The sequence below is a fragment of the Strongylocentrotus purpuratus genome, unplaced genomic scaffold (genome assembly GCF_000002235.5).
Source record: "Strongylocentrotus purpuratus isolate Spur 01 unplaced genomic scaffold, Spur_5.0 spur5_scaffold_7, whole genome shotgun sequence".
Taxonomy (NCBI): Eukaryota; Metazoa; Echinodermata; class Echinoidea; order Camarodonta; family Strongylocentrotidae; genus Strongylocentrotus; species Strongylocentrotus purpuratus.
In genome coordinates, this window is record NW_022145613.1 from 18,208,379 (window position 1) to 18,226,466 (window position 18,088).

General features: G+C 36.8%; 1 protein-coding gene across 1 annotated transcript in view; it reads right to left on the bottom strand.

Annotated features, from left to right (window-relative positions):
• The window catches only part of LOC581039 (electrogenic sodium bicarbonate cotransporter 1), an 81,617-nt gene that overhangs the window by 48,244 nt on the left and 15,285 nt on the right, over positions 1-18,088 (bottom strand). The window contains 1 exon segment of the mRNA XM_030974554.1: positions 16,562-16,640. Coding sequence (XP_030830414.1) covers positions 16,562-16,637 — 76 coding nt within the window. The 5' untranslated portion in view covers positions 16,638-16,640.

The window sequence follows — 18,088 nt, forward strand, 5'->3', positions numbered from 1 at the left end:
AACTCTAATCTAGATTTGTTTCTTCAATCTATCAAAAGTAGATGTAGAACTAGTCAGCTGAGATGTATTCTAGCTATTTAAAAGAGAGAGGCATGATTGCTTAGATGCATTGCATATAACCTGTAAAATATGTAATAGCTTAAGTGAAATAGAAAGACAGTATCCCATTTTTGTTTCTTTCTTCCATTCATCAGTAGGTTCATCTATAGTAGATGTAGAATTAGTCTAACACAGGTATCACTGCTTTCCCTTTGCATGAATAAATATGGGCACTTATTATGTACAAAATAGCGTTTATTAACAGGAGTTCTCTATTTGGTGCAAAATATGTGAGATTTCCTTGCAGTGATTTTTAATTTATTGTAATCTTCTCCTTTTTTTTAACAAGAGCAATATTTCAGTTTTCTTCAGCTTGTTTTTCAGTTTTTCAGAGCTAACCATTCTCCTCTATCATTTTTTTTTCTTCACCCAGTACAAAGGCACATATAACTACCTGCATTTACCTGCATAGACACAGTCTGTCGAGTGTAGACAATTCAATAGAACATGAAATGTCATGGTCAATGCAACGACTCATTTACTCCTAAATGTATCAGACCTCCCAGTAGTTAGACCAATTATTGAATCGATGTCAGGCAGGAAAGAAAGAGAGCGCTACTAATCTCTGAAGTGGAAAATGGGGTCAAGGGAAGGCATCTAAGCCATGCATGTCCCGCCTCTAAGCAGGTATTCAAACGGCCTCTGAGCAGGTATTAAAACAAGTCAGATTTTCTCCTTTTTTCCCCTGCATATATGCCCCCCCCCCCCAAACATGGTAAAAGATGATGGATAGAGTGGGCCAATTCGATGTATGACCTGCAAAAAAGCCTGAGCACAAATTCTGTCAATATTTTTTTTTCCAGTTCATCAGTTTTGCAATGGAAGGATAGAAAAATACTAAAGAAAAGCTATAACGCTTCACCGCTCACACGTTCAAAAATAAACGTCTACAGAAATGTGTTGTAAATACATGTAATTAAAGAGGGGTCAAGCTAGAAATAGAAAGTACATCTGTTGCTGGCCAGCGAGGAAGCACCTGTTTGCACCCTCTACAATTGCTTTGGGGGGACAACACATTACCTTAGATTTTGTTAATCCCCATCTCAAATTTCATTTCTCCTGGCTTGAGGAAACAGAATTATAACTGCATTACAATTTCGATGATTGGAAACCTTAATGGAAGTAATTTCATACCCACCATGGTGACAAGAATTAAAAGACACTAATTTGCATCTGATATACAATGTTTTTTCTCTGAGAAAACTTGGTGTATTTGGTGTTATGTTGTTGTCAAAAGAGGCTCTTACACTGTTTAACAGGTGCGCTGGATTTAATCCCATGCATCTCATATTATGTGTATCAGAAAATCCTGAACCAGTAGGGCATATACATACTATTACATTATGGCATTTAATATGCTCCCATTTCCCTGTACACGTATGTGATTGTGTCTATTGCATGTATATTGCATAGTATTAAAAAAGGATAGCCTTGGCCTTATAGATGTCGATACTTCGTTCAGAATTAATCTTTGTCTGCCTGTAGAATGTGATTGACCGAGAACTTTACCACTGCTTGGATACGAAGAAGGCATGGAACAGACACATTGACACAGGATAAGAATGCTACAGACTGCTAATATGTTTACTATGCCCCCAAAACAATCAATAATGTTAAGTTTTTTGTGTGTGTGTGTGCAATGTCTATGAAAAGTAACATGCTACCAATTTTTATTCTTTCATTTCATGATTCTGAAGATTAAATATGTGGAAACTGAGGGTAGACCATTTAATTTTAAAGGCCATTTCCTGTCTCTTACAGTGAAATACCAGCAAAAATCTTGTAAATTATATACAAAATAAATTATTGTTTGGTACTACTCAAATTAGGATAGACCATGATCTGAAACAGACCATTTCCTGCCTCGTCTATTTTATATTTTCCGAAAAAATAAAATATGGAAAGTGAATACCCGCATAATGTGCAAAATAAATTATCATTTAGCACTGCTCAATTTAGGGTAGACAAAAACATTAAAACACACAATTTCCGATTCGCACTCCCAATAACCCATGACGCATGTAGAATGCAGTGCTACATGAATCAATGAATGAATGAATATACAATTGGACATGATATGCTATGATGCACATTATTGATGGAGTTGTAATGCAAACTTGAGATGATTTACACAGTGAAATGAATGTGTGTTTGACATAATGTCTTTCTCAGACTGATGCTGAATCCCCCGCTGCCCGACCTACGCAGTTGCAAATTTAGATGATGATGATGGTATAGGCAGGAGGATCAGAGATTGGTATGGGAATGCTTGGTATGATATTTCTATCATCTGAGACAGGTTGTTCCATGTCGGTAGACTAAAGTGCTCTGATTAAAAACAGTGGATTTATTGTAAATCAAATGCGACTGAATATCACACCATTATTTGAATGCATTTCCATACGGTACTTTAGAACTACATTACATGTCGGGCCTATTCAACTGTTGAAAATGGTCTCCATAATATAAATGTCTATATTCTATGGACAATTATTCATAATCTAAACATTACATAAGCCTAAGCAGATGTTATGAAGAAAATTACATGGAATTGACAATGTGCCCTGAAACCAAAAGCAATGGACATTCTCAGAAATAATCAAAGGAAATGCTAAGATTTACAACAGTATATTGAAAGCAGAGTACAGTTGGCCAAAGAGAAAACTTAATTATCTTATGAATTTCAAAGCTGATAACAAAACATATTTATTTGGTCTTGGACCACTCACATACACAAAGGAAAATAGACAAAGGAAAATAGACTAAGGAAAATACACTTTCACCAATTTATGATTACCGTATTTGCCGGCGTAAAGGCCGTAGTATTTTTGGAAGAGAAAATATCAAAAAGTCGGGGTGCGGCCTTTACGGCGAAACAGTAGGGAAAAAAAAAAAAACCTAAGTCAAAACCAGCACGAATTTGCCCATATGGGACTACAAATGGTAAAATAACTATACCACTATGGTACAGGACATTTTCAAACATCTTACCGACAATTTTCTCTTGCATTGTTGACATGAAGACGAAAATAACTTCCTAAAACAACATTTGCCGATATATATCTTGACCTAAGTTTGTGCCAATGCATTGCAAAAGTAAAGGAAGGGGCCGTTTAACGGACCTGCCGCGAAGCATCCATCCGAAGTCGCTATTTTGTTTTTCCATTTCATGCCATTTCGCATTACACCGTACATTGTGGTAGGGGTATATCGGGGGACACCAAATCTGCCTGCGATCACTTTTTTAGCTAAACTTCCAGTAAATTATAAGAATATTGATGAATTTGGTATCAGTTTGTAAAAAAAAATAGTGTTTTAAGAGAAAATTACGATTATTTTGTTTTGTACGTTTGTTTTTGTTTTTGTTTTCCTTTTTTTTTCCCCCTCTATGCGGCGGTGCAGCCTTATCGCCGGCAAATACGGCATAACCAACACTGTAAATTATTTATAAACCAAAGTAGCCGATGGTAGCTTTTTATTACATTGGACTTCCTGGTAAAATTCATCAACTTGGCTTTCTGTTTTTCATTTCAGAAATTTCAGAATCATGTGTGGAGATGTATTTCAGTTGCATGCTTGAGCTTGTTGAAATTTTACTGGCAATAAGGCTCACTTTCATTCATTTTCAGTTCGGCATTACCAATTACCATAGAATTCAGACCTTTCCATTCTCAGGTACTCACACACGGCCACAGATGCACTGCTCTTTTTATCATCAGAATTCAATCACACACTCCCATCCAGATAAAAAGCAAGAGAGGGAGAGAGAGACAGATTCAGTGAATTGCAAATGAGAAGACAAAGCAAGTAGACAAGGTCTGTAAACCGATCTCTTTCTCTTCATCACCCTCCCTTTAAGAATGCCTTACCGAGAGCCTCACACTGTACAAACACATGCGATGTGTTCTGAATCAATATATCCCACCGCCGACACCAGTTCTAACATGCGCACCTACTGTATGACGCACACTTCTTAGGCTACTTGTCTTTATAGTCCTATCACTTTCTAAGCAGGGCAGAAAGAGGGGAAGAAAACAGTGATAAAAGCTTGCCTCCCATCAGTATGATAATATAATTTGTAATACAAGCTTCAAACTTTGAGGCTCTGAGTGATTTTTTTCTATAATTTTCATTCAGGCTGTGCCTTGTTTTAAGTACAGAAACATTATTCGGCAAGTAATACCAGAGTACATGTAACAGATATAAATGAAGTATTACTTGTAGTATTATTTCCTTTTTAGATATTTGTTTGCCATGTACAAATACATGAGTTTAAATGTTATGTAATAAGATGAATTGGCTTTGGGAATTAGGGATGGGTGCAAATCTTTTAAATGTTCACATCAATGATCGTAAAAAAATTAAACTTTTTTCTCATTTTCAATTTTGCAGCAAAATGGAGAAACAATACTATTAATAATTTCTCAGGGATAGTGATTATTGTCTATTATAGTGCATTTGATTGTGTAGACCCTTTAAAAACTGCTGTGCCAAAACCGTGAAATAAATACCATCTGATCTTGTGATAACATGAATTGACAAAGAAGCATGATAAACAGTTCCTTCAACTAGAAATTTATTTTGAAAAGTAATAATTGGATGCACTTTGAGGTGACATTGATGTACCTGTACTCATTTTGTATGCATAAAGCAAGACACTGCCTTAGGAGACATGGCTACATACAGCACATGGCTCATTTTCTCAACACACATGGGAAACCTACGTGTATGGATTCGTGGAAGTAAATTATATTCAGCCACGTTTTTGTCTTCATAAGCAACCCTTGATCAATAATTCAGGAGCATGAGTTTGAAGATACAAGTAAGAAACAACATTTGTTTGAAATATTTAAAGTTTGTGTCACCTTTATGGACTTACTGAGCATCATGAGATTAGTCTACTTTTATCTTATTTGGTGAGTGACGTACACAGACATCATTCATTATGGCAAAGAAGATACCTAGAGATTCTTTTTCCTGATATGGTGATCTGAAGTCTGCTCTGGACTTTATTTTGTCAGAGATATAGTATTCTGGTTAAGATTGCATTTTGGTTTGGGGTTTTGTGTGTGTGTAGGATTAGGATTCGGGTTAAGGTTAGGTATAGCGTTTGGTCTAGATTTCAAGTTAAGAATTTGTTAAGCGTTCCATATGTTACATTGTAGGAGTAATCGTTGCCAGCCAGGGAATGGATCGTTTAACCCCCGATGCATATCGACTTCATGTAGTGGAATATTTATGGGACATGATAAGGAAAAGAAAAAAGAACTCAAGTACTTTGCCAATATGAAAGGCAGGAAGGCTCAGAGCCAAGCAGTGCTTTATTAGGCCTCCTGGCACAACACAAGAAGGGCAGATACATAAAGCAAACCTGATGTAGATGGATCTAGAGAAATAGAGGGGCAGGGTATAGAGATGTATTTCTATGCCAAAATTACAAACATCACATGAGGTAGAAATAAACATGGGGACAGATACAGCGTGATAGAGAAGGCAGAAAGACGGACACAGATACATGTGAACCCAAAGAGTATTTATAACAAAGACAATAGATTTACAAAATGGCCAGAACTTGCACAAACTCTAGGCTTATTGTTTATTAGCTCTACTTAGTTCACTTTCTCTGTACTCTCTATTTCCTCTTTGTATCAAATTGAATTTCCTGATGTTATTTACAATTTACATGCTAAAACAATACCCCCAAATTCCTTTTGCTTCCACAAAATTTTCCAAGACCTGCAGGACCTTCCATACTTCATTTAAAAACATACCAAAAAGTAAGTAAAAATTACTTAAATAGAATATTATTCTCCCCCCCCCCCCCCAATCCTTCCCATCTACCAACTCTTCCAACTTTCACCCCTTCAAAAATCCTCAAATCTCTTGGGAATAGCTTTTATTCAAAGGCTGACTGATCATAGAAAATAAGAGCTCTAATCTGGACTTCATTAAGCGGGAGAGTTAAAGGCTATTTTCATTTTAGAAAAAAGAGAAACGCCTGGGCTGGGATACCAATATCTGGGTCAGGATTACGAGTGCTTATACTCACAGGAAATATCCATGGCATGCCACAAGAGGAGAAAATGATGCCTTAAATACATACATTTTTAAGTAACATTCAGACTAGCACTTCAGCAAACAAAATTAATCCGATCTTTTATTTTGATGGCTCTCAAAAAGTGAGTCTCGATTCAACGATGTCAAGAAATGTGGTTATATTACACTTAAAACGTATTTATAAAACTGCAATTAAGATAACTAAAGTCTGTTCAGCTTAAAATACTTTTCAAAGACAGGGGAAAACTTGAGATTTGACTGAACAACTTGTTGACACAGTTTCCCTACTTATTTTGTTTTCAGGAAATGAATGAATTTGTTTATGTTCTTTTTGTCTGGAATGGGCAAACCAGGACTCATCATCCATATTCTATTCCGGTACTGCATCTTACACAGTTGAAAACAATGCACCAATATAGTAACATATAATCTATCGATGGGGCTTACTCATCTAAATATACTATTTTGTTGAACCAGAGTCAAATTACTTAATTCACAGGGGATCTTTCTGGATTTTCTGTAGAAAACAATGCTTTAAACAAGGTTTGAGGGGCCATTTTAGGCTTGTCAAGAGCTACATGTATCTGTAATGTTTTGATTAATTTCCAGGCTTCCTGACAAAGAAGATCTGTACTGTATGTGAGTAACACACTCCAATTTAATTTCAATAGTTTGTTTTTAATTTGATCACTGATCTTTTGTATTCTTTAAATACTTGTTATACATTTTGACTTGAAAAATATACATATGAAGAATGAATTTCACTATCTAAATAAGTCCTTGCATGTATATTTTCATCAAGCCTTTTGCATTTCCTCAGAGTTTCAGGACTGAGTTCTTTTTTAAATTGAATGCTTCTCTGCTTCACCAATTTCCTTTTTTCATAAACAAAAGAAAGTTCATCCTCTCGTGAAACCATTTCTAAATTGCGTTCAGCAAAGATTGTGAATAAAGAGATTTATCGCAACACACGATCAATTACATTGTATCTACCCACGCTCATGTTTCCTTCAACTTGTAGGGTATAAGTTATTGATGAAGGCTCATCCATCACGCTTTCTGGGCTTTTTCCTGTTCTCTACAGGGAAAACAATGTCCATGCATCAATGCAGGAAAGAGGGAAAGTTAAGGAACAAATCACTTTCTATTCTTCTTTTTTCCGATACCCATAATCTGCTGAACCAAGGGAATATCTTGGTGGGAATGGTAGCCTATAAAAAAGCTAGGCCTAGTAATATAATATGCTGAGAGCTTAAAGGTTTATAATGCACATGGAATTCATCACTAGTTTAATGAACCAACACATTAGGCCTGTCCTTAATCAGCTTGAGTTTGCCAAATAACCCGTTATTTTAACTAGCTCGACCTCAAAATAGCCAGCTAATTTGCATCTTCACCAGCCCATAGTTGCAATTAGCAGGCCGTTTGGTTGAGAAAATATCCTGAGAAATCTTGTTCTTGTTTGCAAAATAGCCCGCTTCTTGTGGTCTGTTTTCACCAGCCGAAGACTCGCACTAATGCGCAAATACTGAGCAAATTTCTCAAGCTAATTTCTCGAGATCAAATTTCGAGCTCAAGTTTTGAGCTGATGAAGACGCGATTTGTAAGTTTGGGCTAATTTCCCAAATCACAAAATAGCGGGCTATTTGGCAAACTTGAGCTGATGAGGACAGGCCTATTGTGTTTGGGGCAAGAAGAGCATTAACTCATATACTTCAAGACAGAGTTAATGTAACAACACCCTTCTGGCTGTAAACAGGCAATAATTATCTCCTGTTATAAAGTCTCTGTGCATGCCTTGGTTGGCAAAACCAGTGACGAATTAAGGTTAGGGTCAGCGTTTGGGTTAGGGTTAGGGCTAGAGTAAGGGAAGGGATGGTAAAAGGGTAGGGTTACTTTTGTGACAGCATCTTTTCTGGTTGTCAGCAGACAATATTCAAAATTGATGCAGTATCTACTTCACATCAGCAGGTTTACAGGCTTAGATTACAGTCACTGGTAAAAAAAGTAAACTGCAAAATATTCTTGGTAGAATTGTTCCAGAAACTAAACTTTTAGCAATCGAGTCATGCTGACTATTTAATGATTAAAAGAGACATGTACATGTGTATCTTGACCGGAATCTGTTGGCTTCACTAAAAATCTGTGATCAATTTTTGAGAAGGTAGAATATATGAATACACTTTGTTGCTTCTGTTTTTTCTTCCCTACTGCCCTGCAGGTTTGTAACGTCTGTACCTTAGACCTCCTTACCCTTCTCTCTTTCTTCCATTCTTTTCTGGACCAAACTCACAATTACCATAGATAAAACACATTAAACAAATGAATCTTGAAGTCCAGCTTGCCTACGGTAATTCTGCGGCAATTTGATTGAATAAACCGTCTTATCTCATCAATAATATTCATCTCTATTCCTACTCATAGCCTGTTTAGACTGTAAGAAATTTAAACAAAACTTGCATACAGAAACATCTTATAGAATCATTGTATAATGCGAGAGGGGCATTCGGACTAGAAAACAATATCGTGTAATGAAAGGTATTATAAGATTAACAGTCTTGAAGATGTCAAGCAACAGGACAGCTGACAATCATCAGTGCACACTCTTAGTTATTCAATTTCTGCACGATCAGAGTTCAGACTACAAAGGGACCCTGATTATTTGCTGAGTTATTGTTCGAAACGACGATCAAACACACGTTTTGCTATACGATTCGTTATGCAATATTTCTTCACATGATATTATTTTATACGATGTTCAAGTCTAGGAAAATAGTAATTACTTATTGTATAATTATACAATGAATTCTGATAGTCTGAACCTGAACACAGGGCAGAGTTCCTTCCATCCCCACAGACGTTTTGCTCTACAATTCGCTATGCAATATTTCTTTACATGATATTACTTATACAACGATCAAGTCTAGGAAAATAGTAATTACTTATTGTATAATTATACAATGAATTCTGATAGTCTGAACCTGAACACAGGGCAGAGTTCCTTCCATCCCCACAAACGTTTCGCTCTACAATTCGCTATGCAATATTTCTCTACATGATATTACTTATACGACGTTCAAGTCTAGGAAAATAGTAATTACTTATTGTATAATTATACAATGAATTCTGATAGTCTGAACCTGAACACAGGGCAGAGTTCCTTCCATCCCCACAAATGTTTCGCTCTACAATTCGCTATGCAATATTTCTTTACATGATATTACTTATACGACGTTCAAGTCTAGGAAAATAGTAATTACTTATTGTATAATCATATAATGAATTCTGATAGTCTGAACCAGAACGCAGGGCAGAGTTCCTTCCATCCCCATTCTATCCTCATCCATTCAGAATTGTTAATATCCATTACTACGCTGCCCTGGGGATTTCTAATTTCTCTTTTCTGCCGTATTGTACATGCAAACGATATTCTCTTTCCCCTGGTATATATCACTTGCACAGCATATGTCTCATGACAAGGGTTAATAATCAAATTTGATAACAAAGCTATGTGCATGCAGGTAGCCATGTTGAGACGATTCCTTTCAGGCTAGACTATACAAGGCATGTCTACAATGAAAGGACATGTCTACAATGAAAGCTCATTTTACATAAGACTGTAATGTAAATATATTCTATCCACCAAAGCCAGAAGGGTATTGACTGTGGATAAAGTCCTATCAGTTAACACCCTCCTGGCACTTTGGCCCACGATTAACGGTCAATACAGAAAGGGGAAGAAAATGGGTGGAACACATAAAACTAACCACGCAATTGCTTCGTCTACATCTTTGGGTACATCTTCAGAAGTTCAGACTAAGGTACAAATGTACCTCTCCTTATTACTTACAGACCATTATTTCATAAAATTTGTGCTTTATATTCATGACAGTTTCATGCCATAACAAGCAGCCATATTAAAGATATTTGAACTTCTACTGACACTCATAACTGACACAATACTGAATATCTGTGACTTGCAAAATTTCTCGACACAAAATTTGCTGTCATTTACAATTACAATTTCTAGAAGTCTTTGGTTTTGGAGTCTTCAGAAAATAATCATACTTAATACTAATCATCAAGGCTAGAAAATTGATCAGGAAGACATCCTGGTTCATAAAATCTAGTGAAGTTTGTGTAAGGTACCTTTCACCACCATTATGCGTATTACAACTAAGCCATTGAACTAGACACACGTCTGTCTTTTTAATTTCAGTGACCTTTCCACAAAAATGAGGCCAGACCTGTCAAACACATGTCTGCAAATACAGTCTGCAGGTACATGTACAAGTGTGACTCAGCTGGATGTATAATTTCCACCTCGGCTTTATCCAGTCTAAAATGACAGCTTGTTTCATAAGAGTTTGGGAATGATCAAAATAGGAAGTTGATTGCACTCAGTCTGCAGGCAAACCGCAGGGATATGTGGTTGAGTTTCAGAGAAAATGTCTTGTTTAAAAGTGACAGGAAAACCATATAAATAAAAGCGGAGGAGGTGGAAATCAATTTAACTCTAGAAAGCTAGAAAGGGCTTTCACTAAATTACAATGTTTATTGCTTACTTGGATTTGTTTATCACTTATCAAATTACTTCTTTTTTTTAAAATTAAAAACAAAAACAAAAACAACAGAAACAAAAGTCAAATGAATTATTTTTTAAACCCAGAAACAACAGTTGTCTTCAGTGTGCTCTGTATTTCATTGTACAGCAATTAACACTCAGCATAATGCAATTAAGTGATTAATACTCTCCCTCCACGCAGAAAAAATGTACAGAAAGTGAAGAGTAGAGCAAGAAATCCCTTGAGCAAGTTGAGGAACTTTAAGGTGCAATTGCAAACTCCTCACTTGCTACAAATCTATAGGTGTCTACCTGGTGAGAGTCATCCAAAGGAGTTGCCCCATTCGCAGCATGCAAGGCCAGCTGTTTATTTCCCTTACACTCGGAGCTCTGCGCAACAGCTCAGGAAATATTAACTAACCCAGTTGGTGTTGTGTGAAATCTCTAATTTCCTGTGTAGCCATAAACTTTCACAAAATCCATGATGCAAAAAATTGGATCATAAAGCCCATTACTGACAGAAATAACCCATTTATGTCACTTTTACGAGAGCAAATTTCATTCTCATTCACATTTAATTTATGTGGCTTTTCCTTTCATACATGTACCTTCTTATCCACGCTTCCTATAAATATTTATCCATCTCTCACTCTTCTCTTCTCTCTCTCACTCACTCTATTTCCTTCTCTGTATAGCTCCCTCTATCTACATGGGGTAATAGTATATTTGTAAAGTGCTTAGAGACATTTGTGATAAGCACTATATAAAAACTAAATATTATTATTATTATTACATGTATCTATCACTCCCTCCCGCCCCTCTCCCTTTGTTTTCTCTGTTCTGCCTAAAAACTCTAAACAATTATAATTACAATTACAACCTGCACCTCCAAATATCTTGTGCTCATCCTGTACTTTGTATAACATTCATTTTAAATTAAAATAATCATAGCTAATTGATCTTATTAATATAAATGAAAACATCCTTGTCATAAATAAAGGAACTAAAGAAATATCATTGTCAAATCTGGATCATCACATTGGGTGAAAGTTCATTCACCTTCTAATCATTTCAGTAAATGCACTTGGTAATGTATTCCCCTTCCCTTCTTCCTTCCCCCTTTTCTCTGTTTTTCTGTTCTTTTTTTCTTTTCTCACCAATACAGCGTATACTTTTTAAGGGGTTGACGTTCATAACGCTAATTGCCCTTTTTGCTAACTCCACATTTCCATAAAATTTTGTTTGCTCCTTCCCTTTGTATTTTTCTTGCAATCAATCTTTTAGCTGTATATCATGTACATGTATGTCATGTTTTATGTTTTTTTTATGGAGAATGAAATAAATAAATTAAATTAAATGAGATCTAACATCACATCTTACTAATGTTACTTTTAAATCAAGAGTGAAAAGACAATACACAATCAGAACGAAAACGACATGAAAATAGCTCATGATAGGGTCCTGAGGTAACCTCTTAATAATGGATAGACAAAAATCACATGTGGGAACACACGCATGGAGGTGAGTTAATATCTTTGACCTCCAGAAACGATTCATGCTTTAAGAGTGGATTAAAATCTTGATCCTTTAAGACAATGACTGGATGAAGACAATGAGCCAAGTCTCAACCCTTGGACCTTTTAAAATGAATTTCCGCTCCTTGGACTCGGTGTCAGACTCTATGACTAACAGGAGTTCAATGATTCTTACACATTAAAGGCATCGTTTAACAATGTTAAATCTGAGATGCACAGCCCTACATGTTTATATCAGTGTCTGTGATATGGTGTAGTATTGAAGCCCTAAAAAAATTGCGCTTCAAAATGATCATGAAGTGCCTCAAAAAAGTTTTTTAAAATTGAGTGACCGGTTTTACCATACTCTATTTCCCCGATAGACTGTAGTGTTATGAAAACAGGTAGGAAAAAGCAAAATGAAATTTCTAATTTCAATCATAAATATCTTGATAATCAGACTGGCAATTGGCTTGTAAAAGTCGTGGGGTTCCTGACTGAACTAAAGATTTATAATTATCCTTGAAGCATGAGCTAAATCCAGGAGTTTGTTTCAGAATCTGACACAAAGTTACCGGATCCCTTTAAGATAATTTATTCAGTAAATCACCTTTGGTATGGAAAATTTGCAGACTTAATTCTTCCTCAAGCTTTAGTTCTCATAATGAAAAAAGTGGTATTAGCCTAAACATATTGTTAATACAAAAACATCCGGATAGAATCTTTACTTGATCTCATTTTAAGAAGTGTCTGCCAGTACATATATTTTGTTTAATCCGCTTGCTTTCCTTTCTTACATTCTTATCCTTCTTGCTCATAAACTACGCCTGAATGATCGGATAAAGGGATGAGCTGGCTTCTCTCTAAAGAATATGTTACCCACTCAAAAGGCAAATCAAAATCAGGACAAATAGTCTTCTATTCCTGTCTACTATCCTTCATTTCAATGTCATACTTTCTATTTTAATCTTATTTACCTCAATATTGGTGATCTAACTGACCATGGTCATTTTAAGGCTTCCTTTTCAATAAACAATATCCTGACAACGGCACTATCCTCATGCTCTTAATTAGGCATCATCATGGTCATCAGGCTCCCATCCACACTGATGTGGCCCTAGTTGACTTCCTATAACACTAGGCCTGTCTTTGTCAGCTCAAGATTGCCAAATAACCCGCTATTTTAACTATCCCGATCGCAAACTATCCAGCGACAAGTAATTTGCATCTCCATCAACCCACAGTTGTAATTAGCGGGATATTTGGTTGAGATAATCATCCAAAGATATCTTGGGCTAGTTTTCAAAATATCCAGCTATTTGTTCAGTGCGTCTTCACCAGCCCGAAGACTCCCACTATGTGCAAACACTGAGCAAAATAAATGTATCTCAAGCTAATTTTTTGAGCTTGAATTTCAAGTTTCCAGGTCGAGTCTCGAGCTGATGAAGACGTGATTTCTTACTTTGGGCTTATTTCCCAAATCAGAAATAGCGGGCTATTTGGCAATCTCGAGCTGAAGAAGATATACCTATTGAGTAGGGTGGGGCTCAGGGAGTAGTAACAATCATCTGTCCATTAGTGGAATGCTAGGAATTGTATCTGGCTAGCAAACAGCAAACATTTTACATTAAAACTTAACATAAACTGCCATGAAGCTTCGAGCCTAGTCTAGCCTAGTCTTGGCAGTCTCTGGTTGCACCAACGGAGTGAAGGCCATGTAGTCTTTCATTTGAGACCATCGGTTACATGCCGGTAGTTGTAACAAAAAACAACGAAACACGGGAATGTAAGAAAATTGATGATTTTTGCTCGCAGCTACTTTTGCAACTTTTAATCCCACTCCATCTTCTCCTCCATTAGCCTACAGCATCCTCCCCTAACCAAACATTAGACTATCTAATGTATCTGTCAGACGAACCATCTATCTGATAGAGCTATCCCATCACCAGACTATCTGTCTGATGAACTACATATCTAATAGAGCATGACCACCACCAGACTGTATCTGTCTGATGAACCACCTAGCTGATAGAATATGCCTACCACTGCATACACGTTAACATCACGCACAAACCCTTTCACACATGGTACTATCGAAAGCATTTCTCAAAATAGATCAAACAAGTTTGTGTGCATAATTATAGAGATCCTGTCATGATGCAATGCTTAACTTTACATGGAGCCACACCCAAATGTGATATTGATATTGAAAGATTGGCCAACGGAAATTATAGACCCGGTACCTTTCAAGAGCAAATGGGCAAGTCAAAGGTGTTTGGTCTTTTTGTTCGGGTTCTGTGGGCAGGATTTATGTCATCCTTCACTTTCTTCATACTCCTTAACCATTATCCTTTAGATTACCAAGTAAAGATTTTTCAAACGTCTTTTTGCAATGACGACCTTCGTCATTGCCTTGTTTTCGTTCACATTCTGCCCCATTAATATTCTCCTTTTCCTCCTTTTCCTTATCGTCCGAAAATCCCATTCGTTTTGCACGTAGTGCTTGTTATCACTAATTATGCCCTTTTCTCATGTCCGTTTCCTTTCAAATTTCATAGGCATAGTCTCTAATATCTCTTCAAGGTCACTACATTCTTCGATTCTCGAAATCACTCATGCATAACCGTCCAGGCGCCATTTTGTCCGTTTCCGGTCCATTTTAAGGCCTTTCTTTCTTCCTTCCTATCTCCAGTATCCTAGATCCTACAATCTTCTAACAAAGTCCTCTAGATAGTCTAAGAGATGTTCTTTAATCTGCGACGTATAACCTGCCCTTCAAAATGCCATTTTCGTACTCAAAATTTAAATCTGAAACCGACTCCGTCAAAAATATCTTAAATTCTTGAAAAATTGACCCCTAAATAATCTAAAACTGCCATAACTTTCTCATATAAATTCTGTTTTGTATTTAAATCACACAGTATCTTTATCTCATAATTGCACATAGCCATGCCAAATTTCACACTCCAATGGCTTTGCAAAACATAAATAGCGCCCTCTAAAGTTCTGGGAATTGGCTTTCTTTCTGTGGCCGTATCTCCATTATGGCTTGGCAAACCCGTACCCTTTTTTGGATTTAGATACTTGAAGACATGCCCTTTCAAGCCATATACAAAATTATATACCCTAACACTGACCGACTTTGCGAAAAAAGCCCTCCAAATTCGCCATTTTCAAGAAAATTGAGAAATAACTTCAAATTGCTCTAAATTAGCGATCTTTATACCTACATCAATGAAACTTGGCAGACATATGTATCCATATACGTGACAACTGTCCGCCAAGTTTGGTAAAATTCGAATATGTCAGCGCAAAGTTATCGCCAAAAATGATGAATTTACTATGCATTACGTAATAGTGCGTTTAATGCGTGCAATACATTGCGCGAAGATAACAATGGTGTCATACTGACCGCAATGAAGTGCCCTTTTGCATGATACCAAGTATAGTATATGTTAACACAGAAAACTGTGAATAAATCGCATTTGAACAAAGGTCACTACACAAATTCCGCCGAGTTTCCGCCCGAATCTAACACGTATCGGCTATGACGTCATTTTTTCAGACTGCTTTTCGCCCCTTAAACGTCCTTTTTTTTCCTTGAAAATTTGCAGTGACATGCCGAGTTCCAATACGCAGGGCACCTCATGGCCGGATTTTTAGAATTGGTCAATGGGGCCATTTGAGACGCCATTTTGTCCTATAAATCTATTGTACATCACGTGTTTCGATAGGATTATCATAGAAGAAAAAAGAGTGGTTTACAATAACAATTATGAAATTTTCTTTCTAATGATACCAAATACGGCCCATAAAGAGACATAAAGAGAGAGAGAAAAAACAATTTAACTCTGGTCATAATACAGATCCTGTACGTTTTCCGCTCATGCATTACACGCATTGTCTATGGGGCATATTGGGTTCACGCTTTTGACCCCCAGAACGATTTTTATTGCAATGACGAACATGCACCAAATCCCCTTGGTTTTTGCACGCAGTGCTTGCGAGCCCTTACTACGTCCTTTCCCAATTTCTTTCAAACTTCGTAGGCATAGTCACTACCATCCCATCAAGGTCACTGTTGAGGCCTTTCTTTCGCCCTACCTATCTCCAATTTCACAGAAGCTACAGACTTCGTACAAATTGCTCTGGATAGGACGAGAGAAGCTCTTTCGTTTGACACGTAGAAACATGGCGTCATTGCACGCACATCGTTGTGACACGATTGCATTTCTAGTTACCCATTCTAGTTATACACAAATTATTTCGCTGGTTATTTGCGCTCTTTAAATGCTTTGAAAGAAGCAAGCATTGATATGATTCTCACCTGATATTTCACTTTCATCAGCTTCCCTCAGACTGTGATAGTTCCCCTGATCAACCACCACATCTGATTCATCCATCTTCTGCAAAGATGGTCAAAGAAAGAGAAAGAAAATACATTTAATTTCAGAAGAAAATGTTATAAGTTTTGCTATGATGTCTGTGTAATGACTGACACAGAAAGAGAGGATATAAACAATTCAATTAGAAATTAGAAGCTCTGCTGAACCACCTCCCCCACCCCCTCCCCATACATTACAATTGTCAAGAGATGATTTCCATTTCCTATCATAAGTACATCCCAAAAGGCAAAAGAGCTCCTGTGAATGAAGAAGTCTCTTTACAATGATTGTAGTTACTATTATCCACAACCGTTGGGGACAAGACATAAAAATAGAGCAGTGGAAAAAAAATACATGGGAAATGTGAGCACTTTCTTTTGCATTGGTAGGCTCTGAAAAAGCTCTGGTTGCAATAAATGTATCAAATCAAAACCAAAACCCTGTCTAAAATAAAGCTATTATTCACAACAGCAAATCTCAAAAGATCTCCTGCAAACAAAGAAGTGTATTTCAGAACTACTGTTGCAATAATGCCTTTGACCGTCTAAAATTAATTACACTACTTTTTAAGTTTTCCCTGCGTTGCCTGGTTGACAATATAAAGTATCTTTTTAAAGAGAAGAACAAAATCTCATGATAAAAATGGTTACTATAATTATGTAAATTGGCAACCCAAGCTCTCGGTTGCCAAACTGGTGCTTGATCAAGAACACCCTGGATTACACGTCATGTGATGAGTCAACGAAGAGGTGTATGTCTGTAATTTTTCTGTCCTTACATAACTTGTCATGCTTCCTCATCAGTTATTGCATATTAAAAAAGTTAAAGTACTATGCGTCTGCTGTTAGTGACATGTGTCGCTGTGTCATGCCCTTAATAAGGAGTAGGAGAAACAAAAGAAGTTCTTTGTGTCTGGCTATAAATAAAAGACCTTCCATTTGTTGATGTACTCAATGAAATAAACGACACTGGTAGCTCTATTACAGCATGAATAATGCTAGAAAAACAACCTTTTTCTACTAATGAGTTCTGGGGCAAAAGAGTTGGCTTCGTTTAGATCGTGACAGAGTAACTGACAATTCAGAGTGCAAGCTGATCCCTTTCTCTCACTGTCCACTTTCATGAACACCGAATTGATGCCAGGGTGTATCTCCCCTTTAAAAAAAAAAATCCTTTCTTTAAATCTAGCGTTTGCTTCAGTCTCAACACCATATTCTTAAATGAATGATGCCCTGATTCTTTGAGGGGGTGCAGAAGCAAAGTGCAGGAGTGGAGTGCAATTTGGTTCTGGAAAGCTCCAAAAGCGCTCTGATAAACTCTTTAAAGCCCACTGCACTACTTATAGCTACTTGTGCCCTCTATATAGCAAACAATGCCTAACTGGTGACCATTGGTCCCCCATGATCCTCTTTTTCTTATGTTAATGTAGAGCTGATTGAATGAGATAACCACCTGTCAGTGACCATGCA